We start from the raw sequence: 19,312 nt of genomic DNA, 5'->3' as shown, positions 1-19,312 counted from the left end.
CAGAGACTGGTGTGAGATTAAATGATATAAGGCCACAAAGTATCCTGCACATCGTAAGAGCTCAGGAAATTAACTTCTCTTCTCTAGGGAGAATGCAAGCTTCTCATTATAACAGACCTTTTTTGAGGGCAACGGTGAGAACTCTTTCATGCAGCTGGTGATGGGCTGGAATGGGCACTCTGAAAACACTGCTTGCCTCATTCCCTTCACAAGCTAAGAGAAGCAAGGAAGGGTTGGAAGCCCAAGACCCAGAATGTTACCTGCAATGTATCGAATCTCAGGTAAGCACATCATGAGATCAGGAAAGCGGTTTGGCTGATGTGTGTATTTATATTCAGTAAAATCCTGGCAAATGTACCAGTATCGTTTGTTCAGCTGTTCCAGCTGTGAGGCACTGGTCAGACCCCTGATATCTGTGGGAAAAAAAAACATACAGGGAATGGCACGGGCATTCTAATGTGGAAGAAACACCAGCTCCTTATATATGTGCATCTTTCAACTAAGTTACTAAACACTCACAACAGCGGATCTTCTCTGATAGGGAGGAACTAAGCTCTGCGTAAGGGAAGAGAAATAAGAAAGAGACGAAAAAAATACAGAGGACAATAAGCAGACAGAGCCCCTCGAGGGCTAGGGCTTCTCTCAACTTCATACCAAACTCCCAAAACAACCAGCGAATACGAGAAAATACTAAACAAATGACTGAATAACCTACCTTTCCAAATTAATCCTTTACAGTATCTTTAAATTTGCCCTTTGCTGGAACCAATCAGAAACCCTGCTGATACCTACACATTCAGGTTTGTAACACACAAACACACACACCCCACCTCCTATGCGCTTCTGTTCTTAATCTTCCTCCTGGGCTGTCCCTCCATTTTTTTTTAGATAGGGTCTCACTCTATCACCTAGGCTGGAGTGCAGTGGTACGATCAACAGCTCACTGTAGCCTCGACTTCCTGGCTCAATAGATGATTCCACCTCAGCCTCCTGAGAAGCTAGGACTACAGGTGTGTGCCACCATGCTCAACTAATTTTTTAAATTCTCTGTAGAGATGGGGTCTTACTATGTTGCTTGGATTGGTCTCAAACTCCTGGACTCAAGTGATCCTCCTACCTTGGCCTCTCCAAGTGTTGGGATTACAGGCCTGAGCCACTGTGCCTGGCCCCTCCATTTTTTCTACATAGATTTCTCTCTATATATATATAGAGAGAGGGAGCTATATATGTGTATATATATAAATCTTACCCACCCATAAAGAGAGCTATATATGTCTATATATAAATCTTACCCACCCTCTGAGGCTCAGCTCAGATTTCTCCTCCTTCAAGAAGTTGCTACTGTTCTCCCCCCATCTGAGGCACAAGTAATATGTCAAGTGCCATCAGAATGTATACTTCTTGAGGCCAGAGACCTGGAGACTAAGTTTTTTCAATGTCTTTAATGCTCAGCACAGGGCTTGGCCTAAGGGAGACATGCAGAACACCAGATAAATGCATGAATGGTGTAGAAGTACAAAGAGGTTTGGCCAATGTAGGGTGAGAGTAGGCCAAGAGAAGAGGAGCTCTGGACTGGAAACAGGACACAGGACGAGGGCATTTGCAATGCCACAGGCAGCAGAAGAACCCAGTGCCACTATGGGAGCAGAGTACACATTACTCCTTTGGAAAAAAGAGAATACAACCCTCCTCCCTATACTAGTTTTACCAGCAGCTGCCAAGTGCCCCTTTGCAGGTAATATTCCACATAAATCACATCCGGCATTCTTTTTTTTTTTTTTTTTTTTTTTGAGACGGAGTCTCGCTCTGTCACTCACGCTGGAGTGCAGTGGCCCGATCTCGGCTCATTGCAAGCTCCGCCTCCTGGGTTCATGCCATTCTCCTGCCTCAGCCTCCCCAGTAGCTGGGATTACAGGCGTGAGCCACTGCACCCGGCCAATTTTTGTATTTTTAATAGAGACGGGGTTTCACCATGTTAGCCAGAATGGTCTTGATCTCCTGACCTTGTGACCCACCCACCTCGGCCTCCCAAAGTGCTAGGATTACAGGTGTGAGCCACCGCGCCCGGCCCAGCATTCTTTTAATTAAAAGTCATGCTTGATATGCGCGTGTGTGTGTGTGTTTGTGCACCCCTGCTCTGCCCTGAAGGGGCTGTCAGAACCACTGCCAGCCTGTTACAGAGGCCTTATCTCCAATAGTTTCATCAGTCACTCTGCTCTTCTTCAGTCACTGGTAAACTTGGTACATATTTAAAATGACGCACGTACTGTCCTTGGTGTCTGTGTGCAAATGCATGAAAACTGACTAAACAAAGCGAATCCTCTTCCTTCCTCTATGAGTTATAGAGATTGTGGCATTTCAGTTTGGAGAAAAAAAAAAATCCAAAGCATTCCCGCATTCCCTGTACTATAAAGGGTCAGGGTGATGACAAGGGGGTGCACAAGTCTTCCTGGATTGAAACCTAGATGGTGTGATGGATTCTGTGTGACAGTCCTGAGGGTAAGGAGGGGTGAAACAGGAGGGCAAATCAAATGTCACCGACCCCCCTGGCCCCCGCAAAGGTCCGTTTTCCTACCCCAGCCACTCACCTTGATTTAGGAAGTTAATTGCTTTCATGCAAGCATACTCCTCATTGCTGACCTTTAGCTGATGGAACTTGTGATAGAGGTAGATGAGCCGCTCGATCACCTCCATCCCTTCATCACTAAATCTGGGGAACAGACACAGGTGTTAACAGTTGGTTGTCATACCAGTAGGGGCCAGGAAAGGGCAGCCAAAGAGCTCCTACAGCTCCTTCAACAGGCTGAGCTTGGAGGAAATGGGATCCAAAGCCATTTGGGAAGTACAGGCAGATCCATGCTTTGTCTACAGGCCAACGTAGCTCATGCAAGCTGCTTTTCCCAAAGTCAGGTAGAGTCAATCTAGGTTCAAATCCAGCTCCATCACACACAAGCTATGAGATCTTGGCAAGGTCATCTGACCCCCCTATGCTTTGAGGTCCTCCTCTGCAAAATGATAATGCTTGCATTCTTCGGCTAACAAGGGCCAAAGAAGGTCTGGGATATAAATGTGGAGAAACACAACATTATTAAGATACAGCTATTGTTGAGATGCAGTCTCTGGTATCAATGGCAGCTGCCATGGTGACTCTATGTGAGACTCTGCCACACTGCAAAAAAAGCTGCTGATTGTATTTGCTTATGTTAACTGCTTCCAGCAGAGCTGAGGTTATGCATAGCGAATTTTTTTTTTTTTTTTTTTTTTTTTTGAGATGGAGTCTTGCTCTGTCACCCAGGCTGGAGTGCAATGGCGCGATCTCGGCTCACTGCAACCTCCGCCTTCTAGGTTCAAACGATTCTTCTCCCTCAGCCTCCCGAGTAGCTGGGATTATAGGCACCTGCCACCACATCCAGCTAATTTTTTTGTATTTTTAGTACAGACGGGGTTTCACCATGTTAGCCAGGGTGGTCTTGATCTCCTGACCTCGCGATCTGCCTGCCTTGGCCTCCCAAAGTGCTGGGATTACAGGCATGAGCCACCGTGCCCAACCTGCATAGTGAAAATTTTTATTGGCATCCCTGACTTTCGCAGGAGGGAGGAAAATGTTAACTGAGTTTCCATATCACGCCATCCTCTGTGCTAGGCACTTCATGAGCATTATCACATTTAATTCTCTCAACCCTATGAGGTGGGTAAGATAATCATTACCACTGTACAGATGAGCAACTGAAGTTCAAAGAAGGGAGGGATCTGGTCCACAAATACACAGTTAATTGGTGACAGAGTAGGAATTTGGAACCTGAACCCAAGGCCTTGGTTTTTCTAATATCTAAGGTGGTATATCCTAGCAGAGGAGACTCAAAGGCCCCATGCTCCTTTCTTTGGGTCTAGGAGTGAGCTCTCTGGGGAAAGTCCAAGTTTTAGGCAACAGAGCCCCAGGCTAGGCCAGCCCAGGGGATTAATGTTTTGGGTATACTTCATACCAGAGATGGAGATACCATCAAACCAAGCAGGCAAACACTTAACCAGGAAGCAGGAGTTTATAAAAGACGCAGTCAAGTCTGGCCTGAGTCATTCTAGGAGTGGCCTGGCTAGTGGGCAGTGGGTCCCAAATGGGCCTCAGATACAGCTCAGTCACAAAGAGAAGCAGCTTAGTTTCAGGCCTGCTTCCTGGTGACATCTTCAGATCTGTGCAAGACAGCCCTGTGCCAGGCCAAGAAGGCCCTATATCTGGGTAGGGCCCAGAACACCTGGGGATGAACTATTGCTTTCTGGAATCTACTGTTTTCTGTGTTAACTTTGAAGGCTTTGCAGGCTTTGGCTTCCTGGACAAGCAGGATACTTTCTCTTGCTTGGGGAAAGCCTGGCTCTGGTTGGGGCCGGAGGCTCCTGCCCTTTTTAAGCACCAAGGGGAGCCTCAGAAGCAGGTAGAGCTAGTTCTCAGTATCCATGGGTTCTATATCTCTGGGTTCCACCAACTGCATCAAAATATTTTTAAAAAAACAATACAACAATAAAAAAGACAAATTTTTAAAACACAGTATAATGGCTGTGTGTAGTGGCTCACACCTGTAGTCCAAGCACCTTGAGAGGCTGAGGCAGGAAGACTGCTTGAGCCCAGAAGTTCGCTACCAGCCTGGGCAACATGGCAAAACTCCATCTTTACAAAAAATACAAAAATTAGCTGGGCATGGTAGTGCATGCCTGCGGTCCCAGCTACTTGGGAGGCTGAGGTGGGAGGATCACCTGAACATGGGAGGTTGCAGTGAGCTGTGACTGTTATCACTGCACTAGCCTGGGCGATAGAGTGAGACCCTGTCTCACGAAAACAAACAAACAAACAAAACAAAACCAACCAACTAAAAAACCCGAAAAAGAAAAAAAAACAAGAAACTCTCCCAAACCAAAAACCAATGTAATAGCTATTTACATGGCATTTACATCATTTATATTGCATCCAGTATTATAAAGATTCTAGAGCTGATTTAAAATATACAGGAAGATATGCATAGGTTATACACAAATACTGCACCATTTTATATGAAGGACTTGAACATCTGTAGATTTTGGTATCCATGGGGATCCTGGAAGCAATCCTCCACGGATACTGAGAGATGACTGCACATGCAAACTGGAACTCTGACCTTCGGCCTTGGCATGGCTCCCAGTATGAGCTGGGGATTCTTTTAGCTGATCTGAGCTACTATGGCTGACTCAGTTTCTCTGTACCTGGCCCAATGGCTTTTACAACTTTACTGATATGTTCCCAGCCTGGCCGATAGATTCATATTGAATAACCACAATAACCACCAATCTATAATACCGTTTCTACCATTCTACCATTCGTTGAGTGTTTGCTACCTGCCAGGCACATTAAGTATTCTACAGACATTTAATCTTATTGATATTCCCAATAAATTCACAGAATGGATACAAATCATAACCCCCTTTGTTCACATGTGGAAATGAAGGCTCAGGGAGTTATTTACTGAGTCTCTATTATGTATTAGGCTTTTTCATATGCATTCTTACACTTTACCTTGCTGATAACCTGGAAGGATACATGGTATCACCACCATGTTAGGGATGAGGAAGCAGAAAAAGAGGTGGCTACCCCAAGGTTGCACGGGAAGTAAATGGTAGTGGTGATGAGGCCAATGTTCAAACCTAGGTTTTCTAATTCCAAGCATAGGGACTTTCCTCAGCACTACACTGCCCACCCTTGATCCTGTCTTGTTCTTAGCTGCTACCTGGAAAAGGCTAACCACATACTACCACAGGGGACCTCAGGAGTTGTGTCCCCACCGTAACTCAGAGCAGGGCCCAGCCCTGGGAGGCTGTCAGGTCTGCTACAGTGCACAGAACTGTCCCTGCAAGTACCTCCAGGATGCTGACTTGCAGGAGGCGGTATGCCTGGGAGTGAAGACCACTCCTCATCATAGCACTCTGTTGGATATTTATGTTCTTGAGAGTGGGAAAAAAAGTTCTTTATTGCCAATTTCTTTCAGTATCTGCCTGGAGGGGTGGGGATGAAATGGGGCAGGGCATAAAAAAGGAGGACTCAAGGGGAGAGGCAGTGTCAGCATCTGTCTGGTGGCGGAGTATGTAGCAAGCAAAGATAATGCTCTGTCCTTTAATCAGCAACCCCCTACCCCAAGTGTTCACTCTGGCACTCTAGACCCTGCAGGTGTGTGGCTATCAGCCAGATCCCTAGCCAGGAGTGCCAAACCTGTTCCTGGCTGACTCTTAACCTGAGGGACACAAAGGAGTTCCCAAGTGCCTGGCCTGTCCATATGCCCTGATCTGCCCTTTCTCTTGGGACAGCACATCCCTCTTTTCCAAAATTCCTCCAACAGGCAGCCACCATGGACCCCCAGTAGTGGTGGGGGCTGGCAGCTAGCCCGGCAGCCCCCACTCAGTCTCCACTGCCTGACTGCAAAGCTTTCCTCCACACCCCGCATCCCACCCCTTGATAAACAAAGTTGTTCTCTGTTCCATGGGCCTGCCTTTGCCTGTAGCCGTGCCTCCTCCACATCTGCCCACTCCAGTTTTAATGCCCCTGTATTCACTGTCTACAAATTATCAGCATTCAAAGCCAGAAAGTTGGACAAACACACCCATTCTTCTTCTAGGTTCCCATTACACAAGCATGCTGGGACAAGGAAAACATTCCTGCCAGGATCCCCCAAACCACTGGACCATTCAGTCAGCAATTCAAACTGACACTATGTAAGTTATGTCCCATTAAGGGGGCTGAGAGACTCAGTTGTCTCTTTTTCATTCATCTAAATGCACCTACCCCCAGGAGTGGCCATCAGCCACAACCTTAGAGAAATTGCCATCTCAGCACCCATGTACAGACTCCAAGATGAAAACCAAGACTAGTTTCAGGACAAATTCCAGAAAGTCAAACCTTCTGAAAATGCTCTGGGAAAATAAGAATTTAGTATAAGGCAATGTTAAAGAGGCTGGGCATTGGAGCACAACAGACACAGGTGATAAACTTAGCTCCATCTCTCTCTAGCTTTGTAGCCTTTAGTTTTCACCTCTCTCAACCTCATGCTCCTCATCTCTAGAACAGGGATAATATTAGTGCCAGTCACACAAGGTAGCATTAAGAATTCAACAGATAATATATGTAAGGCACTTAAGACAGAATTTGGCATAATTGTTAGCTGTTATCACTACAAACAGCATCATCATCATCTCTCCCATTATTGTAGCAAAAATAAAAGCCTGTTTCCTAAGCCTTATAGTTAGGCAGGGAAGCTGGGAGGCCACTTTCCAGAGATCTGGCAGAAATGGAGCTGGTGCTGAGATAGAAGTGCCCATTAAAGCCCATCTAGCTCAAGGCATCTTCTCTTGACAGGAGTCTTGATTAGGGCCAGGAGCAGTCACTGGCTGGTGCTACAATCTGCTTTAAATCAAATTCACCCGGTTCACTGTCTGATAACAGTCTGATTAAGGAATATGGGCACCATAAATTTGATTCAATATTTGAGAAGAGAAAAAGGAGGTGATCATGTATCATCTGGGAAAAGCCTTTCCATGACAGCAGGAACTCACTTGCACTCAAGAGTTGTGAAGAAGTAAAGGCCATCTGGGGGAGTGGGAGCAAGGCAGTAGCAGGCAAGGTAGGAGAGTGGTATGGCCAATTACAGACTCCACAACCTGGGTTTCTAGCAGAGAGGTTACTGCTTTCCAGTGGTTAACCTGACTCCAGAGGTTCTTCCACTTCCTACGACGTCCTAAGCAGTTCCACATGCATCTCAGACTCCACAGACACCCAAACCAAACTCATTACTCATCTCCCATCCTGTTCTTCCCTGCTCCTTCATCCTGGCTAAGAAAATTGGTGCCCACCTGCCTGGCTAGTCCAAAGGCACCTGCCTGGCTAGTCCAAAAACTCAGCAGTCATCTCCGACATTTTCCACTCACTGAAGTCCCACTGACTTTATCTCCTTGACATCTCTTGGCTTTGTGCTCCCCTCTCTGTCTCCACAGTCACTGCTGCTTTGTCCAGATCTTATTCTCTTTTACCTGGGCTATGGAACAGCCTCCTTCCTACCCAGCCACGATGCTCCAGTCTTGTCCACGCCAATCCATCCTGAACTTTATTGCCATAGAAATCTTTCTAAAATGCAACCTGTGTAACTCCTCCACTTAAAAACTTCCCAAGACTTAATACTATTTACACAACAAATCCCAAATTACTTAGATTGACATTTGAGCACCTTCATGACCTGCCTTGCCTGTATCTTTCTCTCTAGTCAATTCTCCCCTCATTTCTCTGTCTTAGATACATTCTCTTTAGGGTACTAAATCCACAGAATTGCTTTTGATTCCCTGCACATAGCAACCATCCAGGATCTCTAACTTCTAGGACTTTGTGTTATCTCCTACCTTCCTGTTCTCTACAATGTACCTAGAAATACCCACTTCAAGGTGCAGCTCAAATGTCTGTTCCTCTCAAGTTTTCCCCGACCCTGCGAACAGACGTACTCACTCCTCGGTCTATGCTTGTACAGTTCTCTTCAGATGCCCCGTCATCTCCACCAACACAACCCTGCACTGTACGTTGTATCTGCTTCTTTTTGCCTCCCAGTCCCCTAAATCAAGGATACGGACTCTGAGTCAGAAACCATGTCTGCATCACCTGTGATCCCAGCTTCCTCCCCACAAAACACACGATACTTAGTAAATGGCCATGGAATCAGAACTAATGTGTTGAAGTTTAACTGTTATTTTTCCATCGATGGATTCCACAGTAGAGGCCAACAACAAATCCATTTCCTCTTCTCAGAACCCACTTGACAGCTCAGCAGCAACACACGTTCTAAAGACAGCAACGTTCAATAAAACTTTATGTGATGATAAAAATGATCTTAATTTGTACTAACAGCCAGTAGCCACGTGGCTATTGAGCACTTGAAATGTGGCTGGTGCAAATGAGAACTACATTTCTATTTTTAATAAATTTATATTTTAAAAGCCACATGAGGCTAGTGGCTACCATAGTGGACAGTACAGCTTTAGATCCTCCTTGATTAGAAAAATTCCTACCAAGGAAGGAAGTTTCCTCACTACTGCTGTTACTGACTTTTGCCTTGGTCTTGGGGCTTAAGGGCCTGGCTACAGTGAAGTGGGATGCCTTATGAAGCTCAAAGCCAAAGAGAACCCTGTAAAGCCAGTGACCCTTCCCTGCCTGCAGAGGGCCTGGGCAAACCCATTACTCAGGAGTGGAGTCCAAAGGCTGATCCTGTAGTCCCAGGCTAAACTGGTAGATTCCAGGCACCCAGAGAGGCTGGGCTCCTTGGGCCAGCTCTGCAAACCCTGACAGCATCAGAGCAGACTGACTGCTATCCAAACACCCCTATGGAGCAGAGTTATGCAGCAGGAGACAGGAATTTGATGGAAACAATGAATTAGAGGCTCTGGACAAGGGGTTAGGTCAACTGCAAAATCAGATAGCTCTGTTTACCAGACAGAGTGTCAGCTGGGTTCAAAACTCTGTCATTTATAGATCACCCTGAAGCCAGTAAGCATCATTAATAAGGAAATATTAGAAAACAAGCACAGAGGGTCAGCAAGCTGAATCCCCCCTCCCCTAGCTGTGCAAAGGGCCCTTGCAAGTCTTGGAGCACTGTTCTCTGCTTGAGCCTTGGTTTGTCTTTATGCCACAACTGGGTGGCAGGGGGAGATGGACTCCAGTTCTGTGAAGAAAAGTGTAAGAGCTGCTACTTTCCCCTCTCCAGCTTTCATGGATAGGGGCACCTTTTTTTCTTTTTTTTGAAACAGAGTCTTGCTCTGTCACCCAGGCTGAAGTGCAGTGGCACGAACTCGGCTCACTGCAAGCTCTGCCTACCCGGGTTCACACCATTCTCCTGTCTCAGCCTCCAAAGTAGCTGGGACTACAGGTGCCCGCCACCACACCCGGCTAATTTTTGTATTTTTAGTAGAGACGGGGTTTCACCGTGTTAGCCGGGATGGTCTCGATCTCCTGACCTCGTGATCCACCCACCTCGGCCTCCCAAAGTGCTGGGATTACAGGCGTGAGCCACCGCGCCCAGCCAGGGGCACCTTTTCTTTTCTTCTTGGTGCCCTGGAATCCCATGACTTTTGAACTAGCCAATAAAGGTCATTTATTGAAATGTCTATTTACGAATTAAGCATTATAAGACTTTTTTTTTTTTTTTCTGAGACGGAGTTTCACTCTTGTTGCCCAGGCTGGAGTGCAATGGCACAATCTCGGCTCACTGCAACTTCCACCTCCCAAGTTCAAGCAATTCTCCTGCCTCAGCCTCCCGAGTAGCTGGGATTACAGGCATACGCCACCATGCCTGGCTAATTTTTGTAGAGACAGGGTTTCTCCATGTCTGTCAGGCTGGTCTCGAACTCCCAACCTCAGATGATCCACTTGCCTTGGCCTCTCAAAGTGCCGGGATATGCAGGTGTGAGCCACATGCCTGGCTATAAGACTTTTCATATGGATTAATTAACAAGGCAGAAAGTCATCTCAGCAGATCATTTGTCTTGATTTTAGGGGTCAGAAAATATGGTTGCCCTGTGCTCCAGGTCTGCAGAGTAAATGAGTAAAAAGTGTGCTTGGACAGGCCCCAGAACAGCAGGGAGACTACCCACTCTGGACAAGGAGGTTATAAGGATACTGGCCAGCTGAGATAAAATTTTATGCCAGAAAATGACAAAGAGAACAGCTCAGTCTTCTAGTCCTATGCTTTCAACATCTCACCACATCTCATATGGACTCAAAGAAACTAAGCTTTTCAGGCAGGCAGGCATATGCTCAAATCTAAGGCTCTGGATTCAAATCCCAAACCCTTATGGGGAAGTCTCTTTCTGAACTTCAGTTTTCTCATCTGTAAAATAGGCACACCACCACCTATAAGGCTGGAGGCTGTGAGAAAGAAAGAAGACAATTAAAAATATCTAGCCTAAGCCGGGCACGGTGGCTCACACCTGTAATCCCAGCACTTTGGGAGGCCGAGGCAGGCGGATCACGAGGTCAGGAGATAGAGACCATCCTGGCTAACACGGTGAAACTCCATCTCTACTAAATACACAAAAAATTAGCCAGGCGTGGTGGTGGGCGCCTGTAGTCCCAGTTACTCGGGAGGCTAAGGCGGGAGAATGGCGTGAACCTGGGAGGCGGAGCTTGCAGTGAGCCAAGATCGCACCACTGCGCTCCAGCCTGGGTGACAGAGACACTGTCTCAAAAAAACAAATCTAGCCTAGTGCCTGGCACACTATAGGTACCAAAATGACCCCTAGGTCTTTTTCCTGGATTGTAAATTCCAGTTCAAAGCCCCTCTTGCCTTGTAGGCAGAATTTACATTTTTGTTTTTCCTGGATGTGTTATCTCAGTAACCCAAGTATAATAAAGATCAGCTGGGTGTGGTGGCTCATGCCTGTAATCCCAGCATTTTGAGAGGCTAAGGCGGGTGGATCACTTGAGGTCAGCAGTTTGAGACCAGCCTGGCCAACATGGTGAAACCCTGTCTCTACTAAAAATACAAAAATTAGCCAGGTGTGGTGGCAGGCACCTGTAATCCCAACTACTTGGGAGGCTGAGGCAGGAGAATCACTTGAACCAGGGAGGCAGAGGTTGCAGTGAGCCAAGATCATGCCACTATACTCCAGCCTGGGTGCCAGAGTGAGACTCTGTCTCAAAAAATAATTTTTTAAAAAACTACAGCTTAGCATTCTGCTAAGCTTGAATACAAAAAATTTATTCTTAACAACCATCTTACTGGGGAAATTCCGTTATCACTCCATTTTACCAGTTCAGAACCTGAGGATCAGAGACTTGGCTAAGGTCACAAATCTAATGAGTGGCAGAGTGAGGATTCAAATCCAGGCCTATGTGGTGTAGTGCCTATCCTCTATCCTCTGAAGGGCCAGGCAACTCAGCCTTACAGAGATGACAATGGTTTGGTTGTTTGGTATTTCCTCCCCAGCCAGGAGCCCTCACCTGTGTAATTCTTCATCGGAGGGTGAGTACTTGGCAGTGACATCAGCCAGTTCCCCAAAGATCTGCTTGCTGTAAACGGTGAGGGAGGACAGCAGGATTAGCTCCTGCCATGTGGAGCTCAAGAGGCACGTGTAATCCTTGATTGAGAGCTCGCAGAAGAAAGGCAGTTTCTTGATCCAGGCAATCTGCCTAAAGAGCAGCTCGTCGGCCAGGCGGCAAAGCAGGGCAAACAGTTCTGCCTGTGTCACAGCGTATCTGAGGGGCAGGGACAGGGGAAAATCACTTCCATTGGTCAGAGGGTGAGGATGAGGGTACAGAGAAAAGGTAGTCCCAAGGGCACAAAGGGACTCTGGCAATGGGCTCCCTTGCTCCATGCCCACAGGTCTCCAGTTCCATTCAGTGTGATTTTCTGATAAAGGGGGAGGGCTGAGGCGCACAGCAAGCTCAGGGCTGGAGAGGTGGGTCTGATGAGGAAAGGCTGCTGAGGGGAAAGGAGACTTAGAAATGTGTGCAATTGGCTGGGTGCAATGGCTCATGCCTGTAATCCCAGCACTTTGGGAGGCCAAGGCAGGTGGATCACTTGAGGTCAGGAGTTCGAGACCAGCCTGGCCAACATGGTGAAACCCCATCTCTACTAAAAACACAAAATTTAGCCGGGTGTGGTGGCACATGCCTGTAATCCCAGCTACTCGAGAGGCTGAGGCAGAAGAATCACTTGAACCTGAGAGGCAGAGGTTGAAGTGAGCCGAGATCGTGCCACTGCACTCCAGCCTGGGCGACAGAGCAAGACTGTCTTTAAAAAAAAAAAAAAAAAAAAGAGAGAAACGTGTCCAATTGTCAGGGAATATGACTTTTATTGTTGGTGTTCTCTAATGTTCCATGTCTTAGAGAAAATCCCAGTCACTCCTGTTCAAGTTCTGGCAATGGAACTCTAATGGGGTGGATCTGATGCCCACCCAACAAAGGAACTGGACAAAAATAAGCCTCACATCCAGACCGCTGAAGAGAACAGAACAAGTTCAGAAGCTTTTTCTGCTCTCAGTCCACCCCCTGGTGGTGAGTTCAGGAACCAGCATTGCTCAGCCTTTCCTTTAAGCTAAAGCTGGAATAAAAGGGGCCTTTGAGACCACAGACCCACAGACCCAAGAGTTTCAGCTTCCTTCCGCTCAAGGCCCCTTGCCGAGACTTTTCCTCACACTCCTACATCTAAATTTTTTTTTTTTTTTGAGACGGAATTTCGCTCTGCCGCCCAGAACTGGAGTGCAGTGGCGCAATCTCGGCTCACTGCAAGCTCCACTTCCCGGGTTCAAGCAATTCTCCTGCCTCAGCTTCCTGAGTAGCTGGGATTACAGGCACGCGGCCACCATACCCAGCTAATTTTTGTATTTTTAGTACACATGGGGTTTCATCATGTTGGCCAGGCTCGTCTGGAACTCGTAACCTTGTGATCTGCCCACCTAGGCCTCCGAAAGTGCTGGGATTACAGGCATGAGCCACCACGCCCGGCTTCCTACATCCAGATTTATAAAGGGTTTGTGTGACCTCCTTGTGGGTAGATATTTTAATCTCCTCTTCTGAAACTGGAGACTAGCTTAAGAAATCTCAGTGTATGTTCCTTGGAGGTCTAAGCTTGGTAACACACATTCGCTTATGCTCTAGGCCAAAGGAGTAATGGATGCAGCAATGGGTAGGCCCGAAGGCTGAACTATCATCGCCTCACATACGGCTGACTAAAGACTGGAAGAATACTCCTTCCACCCACTCGAGTCTGCACCTAAAGTGGTCACGTGCCACCAGGCTAGCCATGGGGATGCTGGTGAGGGGTGCAGACAGGCTACAACCAGCTAGGGCTTTGTGAAGGAGCCTATATTGGATATATGACTATCCCCAGAATTACTGCTCATCTCTATCACGGAAGTGCTCCGACCCATGCCAGGACCTGGCTTAACTAGGCCCAAGCAGAAACAAAGGCCCTTCTATCTCAATTCCACAGGAACTGGAAAGTAACCTCAACTCTATGAGAAATGATGCTTAAGGAAAAAATAAGGGATCACTGGTTTCAAAGATTAGCACAGATTTGTCCCCTGATGCTTGAGTCATTATTCGCCCAACTCATTCTGAAGCCACGGGTATAGCAGCCAGGGACGCGAGTGGGTGTGGGGTCAGGACACTTTGAGACTGCAAGGGGCCAAGAAGGGCGGAGCTCACTCACCCATCTTCGATCAACATGGGCGTGCCCAGTGGCTCCAGGTCCTCGGCTGATAACAGCTGGTGAATCAGACTGTATGACTGGGGATCCAGGCTGCGAGCTTGTGGGGGCAGAAGCGGTGAGTGGCCAGAATAGCTAAAAAGGTGCGGTATGTATTGGTAATGTGGAGGCACAGACATTCCCATGTACTGTTCCCTGAATGCCATGAATCCATTTAGTTCCACAGACCTACTGGAGAGAAAAGTCTTGCATCAAACAGAGCCATGGCAAGTCTAGTAATTACTCAAAGGAAGTGAGCCAGAAGGTGACTTTAGGTATTCTTTGGCCATGAGGTCTGGGTCTTCATCAAGCCAGGGGGCATAATTAATAGTTAAATTCATGTCTCTCCTACTAGATTCCCATCTGTGAGACAAAGACTCTATGGGTATATGAATGTCGGGGTCACCACTGGACACTAAGTGCATGGCAGAGTAGGTAATGAATAAATATTGGTTGAATGAATTCTTTGTATAGGTGCCATGTCTGGACAGTTTTTTAACAGATGGCAAAGTGGGTATATATATTACTGCTAGGAAAACTAAGGCACAGACAGGCTAAGTGCCTGGCTACAAAACAAATCCAGCATCTAGCAAGGAACCCGGCATGCAGCAACAACCCCCTAAATAGTCCAAGGAAGGAACAAACTAAGGGACACCTGAATGGGATAAAAGCTTTAATTAAATATGAAGAGAAAGGTAGATTTTTGCCTTCCTTTTCTTTCTTGCAGAAAGCTAACCACTCTATCAACTAATTAAAAAAAAAAAAAACTAAGCCAGCCACAGTGGTGTGCACCTACAGTTTCAGCTACTTGGGAGGCTGAGGTGGGAGGATCACTTAAGGCTAGGAATTTGAGACAAGCCTGGGCAACATAGCAATACTTCATCTCTTTTTTTAAAAAAAGTATTTAATTAAAAAAAAAAAAAAAAAAGTCTTGCCATATTGCCCAGGCTGGTCTTGAACTCCTGGACTTAAGCAATCTACCCACCTTGACCTCCCAAAGTGCTGGGAATACAGGTGTGAGCCACCATGCCTGGCATCTCTTAAGAAAAAAAAAATCCTCCAGCTTTTGCCTAAGCGTATCTCCTATAACTGGGGCTGGCAAACTTTGGTTTGCAAGCTAAATCCAGCCCACTGCCTATTTTGGAACACAGCCATGCTCACTGGTTCACATACTGTCCATGGCCATGGTTATTTTCACACTACAAAGGCAGAATGGAGAAGCTGAGCTCCAAACCACTAGGCCCGGAAAGCTGAAAATATTTACTATCTGGCCTTTGCAGAAAAAGTTTGTCAATTTATATCCTATAAGAAAGGTTTCTGGGGAAAGGAAACCTTCCCTAACAGCTGAAGGCTCTATTTCACACTTGACAACTAACTAAAGATATGCTTGAACCAAGAGTTTCTAAGTTTGTATTCTCTGATAGCAGCAAATCTGACTGGCTTAAAAAGTCTTCAATGTTTCTTAAAATTTATAAAGTGAAAAACATTGACTCTTGTGAGGCAGAGAAATTATAGTTTAATTCAAAACTGTCAAAAAGGTTTATTTCAGTGATAAAATAAACGAGAGAAAATGGCTACATTAAAAATGTTATTCTGTTAGGTGAAGAATACATGGGCATGGATAGAAGCTACAGCACTTTATCAGTCTGCAGAAGAGACCACTGACATTTTCAAGGTCTTTAGCATAAAAGGGGCTGGGAAACACTGTTTTCAATCATCCTGACCCCTACTCCAAGAGTCTGAGGGAGCAACAGTACAATGGCTGAGACAGCCTGGCAGGGACACTCAGCCAGAGGTTTTCTGTGGGTCTCCCCTTGGTGGGGGATCCTTAGATGATGATCATGGGTTTGCCTTAAAGCTCACCTGGAGGACAGTGTGGAGCCTGGTGAGGGCTGGTTGCTCTCCGAAGCCCTGTTCCCAGGGGAACTGTGGTCACTATCACCATGGTTGCTCCAGTGATTGGCCTCTTCCTCAAACTCCTGCCCAGACATGATCCTTTCGATTTCTTCTTCTGATATCTTTGACAAGGAATTGAGACATGTTAGATGGGTGCTCAAGACACTCTCTGTTCTTTCTTCAGGACTGAGAGCTTATTTAAATCTCATAGTATTTCCCAGAAACCTAGGTTCCCTCTCCTCGATCCCCATACTCCGGGCCTCTCACCAATCTTAGGACAGCGTGCCTTCCTTCCTCCTGGCACCATGGCCCTTCGTGGCCTTCCTCCTACTCATTTATACTACTCTCAAGCCATGAAGCCTCGAGGTTCTTTCAACTCCTTTTTGTCCTTGAGGCTATTCTTTCCTAACCCTGAAACACCACTCCTCAATGACAATCTCCTACTTGTCCTTTAAGATTCAATTCAAATGTCACCTCTTGCCAGGCATGGTGGCTCATGCCTGTAATCCCAAAACTTTGGGAGTTCCAGAAGTTCAAGACCAGCCTGGGCAACATGGTGAAACCCATCTCTACAAAAAATAGAAAAATTAGTTGGGCCTGGTGGTGCATGCCTGTAGTCCTAGCTACTCAAGAGACTGAGGCAGGAGATTCTGGCCTAAGCTCAGAAGACTGAGGCTCTAGTGAGCCATGATCGCACTAACCCACCCCAGCCTGGGTGACAGAGCAAGACCCTGTCTCAAAAGAAGACAAAACAAAACCAAACAAAAAAACCCCAAATGTCATGTCCTTTGTGAGGCTTTCTACCACCACATTTTGGATACTCTCTTCAACAAACAGTGCTGGGAAAACTACATCCACGTGCCCTGCCCCCACCCCCCAAAAGACGTCGAACCCTTATACCGTTCACAGACGTCAACCTCAAAATAGATTAAATATTTAAATATAAGACCTAAAACTATAAAACTCCTTGGAGAAAACACAGGGGAAAATCTTCATAAAACTGGTCTTGGCAGTGATTTCTTGGATACAACACCAAAAGTACAGAAAACAGAACAAAACCAGCCAAGTGTGACTACATTAAACTAAAAAGCTTCTGTGCAACAAAGGAAACAATCAACAGGGTAAAAAGATACCCTATGAAATGGGAGAATATATTACCATACATTTGATAAGGGGTCAACATCCACAATATACAAGGAACTCCCGTAACTCAGTAACAGAAAAAAAACAAAACAAAACACATTGAAAAATGAACAAGAAACTTGAGCAGACATTTCTCCAAAGAAGACATATGACCAATAGGTATATAAAAAGATGCTCAACATCACTTACCATCAGGAAAATACAAATCAAAACTTGAAGATATTAACTCACACCTGTTAGGATGTCTGTTATATGCAAAAGAAGACAACAACAACCACCCAAAAAACCCAAAAACAAACAAACAAAAAAGTCCAGAAAATAACAAGTGCTGGCAAGGACGTGAAGAAATGGAAACCTTGTGCACCGTTAGTGGGAATGTAAAATGGTGCAACCACTATGGAAAACAGCATGGAGGGTCCCAAAAAAGGTAAAAATAGAACCACCATAGGATCCAGCAATCCCATCTATGGGTATTTATCCAAAAGAACTGAAATCAGGATTGTGAAGAGATAACTGCACTCCTACGTTCACTGCAGCATTATTCAAAATAGTCAAGAAGTGAATACAACATGTAAGTGTCCGATGATAGAGAAATGCATAGGAAAATGTGATATACACATAAAACACCTTAAAAAAGAAGGAAGTCATTATAAGCTATGCCAAGGATGAACCATGATGACATTACACCAAGTGAAATAAACTAGTCACAGAAGCACAAATACCGCGTGATTCCACTTTATGAGGTATCTAAAGTAGTCAAACTCTTATAAGCAGAAAGTGGAATGATGGCTGCCATGGGCAAAGGGAGAGGAAAATGAGGAACTGTTGTCTAATGGGTATAGCGTTTCAGTCACGTAAGATGAAAAAGTTCTAAAGATTTGCTGTATCAGAGTGTGCATATAGTTAACAACACTGTACTATGTGATTAAAATTTTGTTTAAAAGGTAGATTTCATGTTATATGGTTTTTACTTCTGCCATAATAAAAAAAGAGCAGCTATTAGTCCAGACCAAAAAACAAAAAGAATTTATAAGACATATATCTAACTTGAAAAACGAGAATAAAAATGTTTTAGAAAAAAAGAATAAATACAGCAGAGTTGGGAGTCACACAGCCTGACTGAATGTATGCTGTGCTCATGTGACAGGAAATCCTCCAAACATCATCAGTGTATGTCTTAAGACAACTGTGAACCTTTCTTTCATTCCCTCACATTTAACTGGCTAAATCCTATAAACTTACCCAGTAAATATCTCTTGAGTCTATTATCTCCCCTCAATCTGCACTGCCATTGCTCTGCTTTAACTATTATCTGTATCTCTCACCTGTACTTCTGTAAAAACCTTCTAACTGCTTTCTCTCTCCCTCAGTTTCACTCATCCTCACCTCACTCCTCACAAACCATTTCTAACTGCCAGAATGATCTTCCTAAAATGCAAATCTAAATAAAACCTTTTAGTAGTTGCCTCTTGGCTCATACCAGTAACAATAATAGTTTTTAAAATTTTTATTTTATTTTGGTAGACACAGGGTCTGTCTTGCTATGTCGCCCAGGCTAGTCTTGAACTCCTGGCCTCAAGCAATCTTCCTGCCTCAGCCACCCAAAGTGCTGGGATTACAGGCGTATGTCACTGCTCCTGGCCACTAGTAATTCCTAAGGCATGCTCTCTGCCTACTAGTGTGACAAGGGAGTCACCTGATGGGCAGAAATATATCCAATTTTCTACCCTCATGAAGCTCTTCTGCTGGCAAGTAAGAACAATGAGTAAGAACAAGTGGTGTAGGCTGGTCCCACAAAGACTTTTCCTAAGGAGCTGTAGTCAAAGACGGTTGAAGGCCACTCCCTAATGAACTGATTCCAAATTCAAGGAATCTGCCTTATCTTCTGCCACTCTACTACATGTGCCCAATGTTCCAGCCTAACTGAACAAACTCCTTGTCATAAAGATTCATCTTTGGGTCTTTTCACAGTCTATTTTCTTGAGTGTCTCTAGTCCCCAACCAAGGCTATTCTAGCCCAAGCAGAATAGATGCCC

General features: G+C 45.6%; 3 protein-coding genes across 7 annotated transcripts in view; 1 reads left to right on the top strand and 2 right to left on the bottom strand.

Annotated features, from left to right (window-relative positions):
• The window catches only part of NR6A1 (nuclear receptor subfamily 6 group A member 1), a 254,335-nt gene that overhangs the window by 2,035 nt on the left and 232,988 nt on the right, over positions 1–19,312 (bottom strand). For 3 of the 5 annotated variants that reach the window (XM_050760609.1, XM_050760607.1, XM_050760611.1), the window contains 5 exons: positions 16,101–16,255; positions 14,202–14,429; positions 11,990–12,244; positions 2,589–2,710; positions 261–413 (listed from right to left, as the gene is read on the bottom strand). In XM_050760609.1, coding sequence (XP_050616566.1) covers positions 261–413; positions 2,589–2,710; positions 11,990–12,244; positions 14,202–14,429; positions 16,101–16,255 — 913 coding nt within the window. The remainder of the gene's footprint in view (positions 1–260; positions 414–2,588; positions 2,711–11,989; positions 12,245–14,201; positions 14,430–16,100; positions 16,256–19,312) is intronic. The other 2 variants (XM_050760608.1, XM_050760610.1) reach the window with 1 other exon arrangement.
• The window catches only part of PSMB7 (proteasome 20S subunit beta 7), a 396,085-nt gene that overhangs the window by 174,888 nt on the left and 201,885 nt on the right, over positions 1–19,312 (bottom strand). The window lies entirely within an intron of this gene.
• Positions 2,713–19,312, top strand: part of ARPC5L (actin related protein 2/3 complex subunit 5 like) — a 360,768-nt gene continuing 344,168 nt past the window's right edge. The window contains exon 1 of the mRNA XM_050760625.1: positions 2,713–2,716. The gene's annotated coding sequence lies outside the window, so the exon portion shown is untranslated. The remainder of the gene's footprint in view (positions 2,717–19,312) is intronic.

The sequence above is a fragment of the Macaca thibetana genome, chromosome 15, assembly GCF_024542745.1.
Source record: "Macaca thibetana thibetana isolate TM-01 chromosome 15, ASM2454274v1, whole genome shotgun sequence".
NCBI lineage: Eukaryota > Metazoa > Chordata > Mammalia > Primates > Cercopithecidae > Macaca > Macaca thibetana.
The sequence above is the reverse complement of the archived record's forward strand: the minus strand, read 5'-3'. Positions and strand labels throughout refer to the sequence as shown.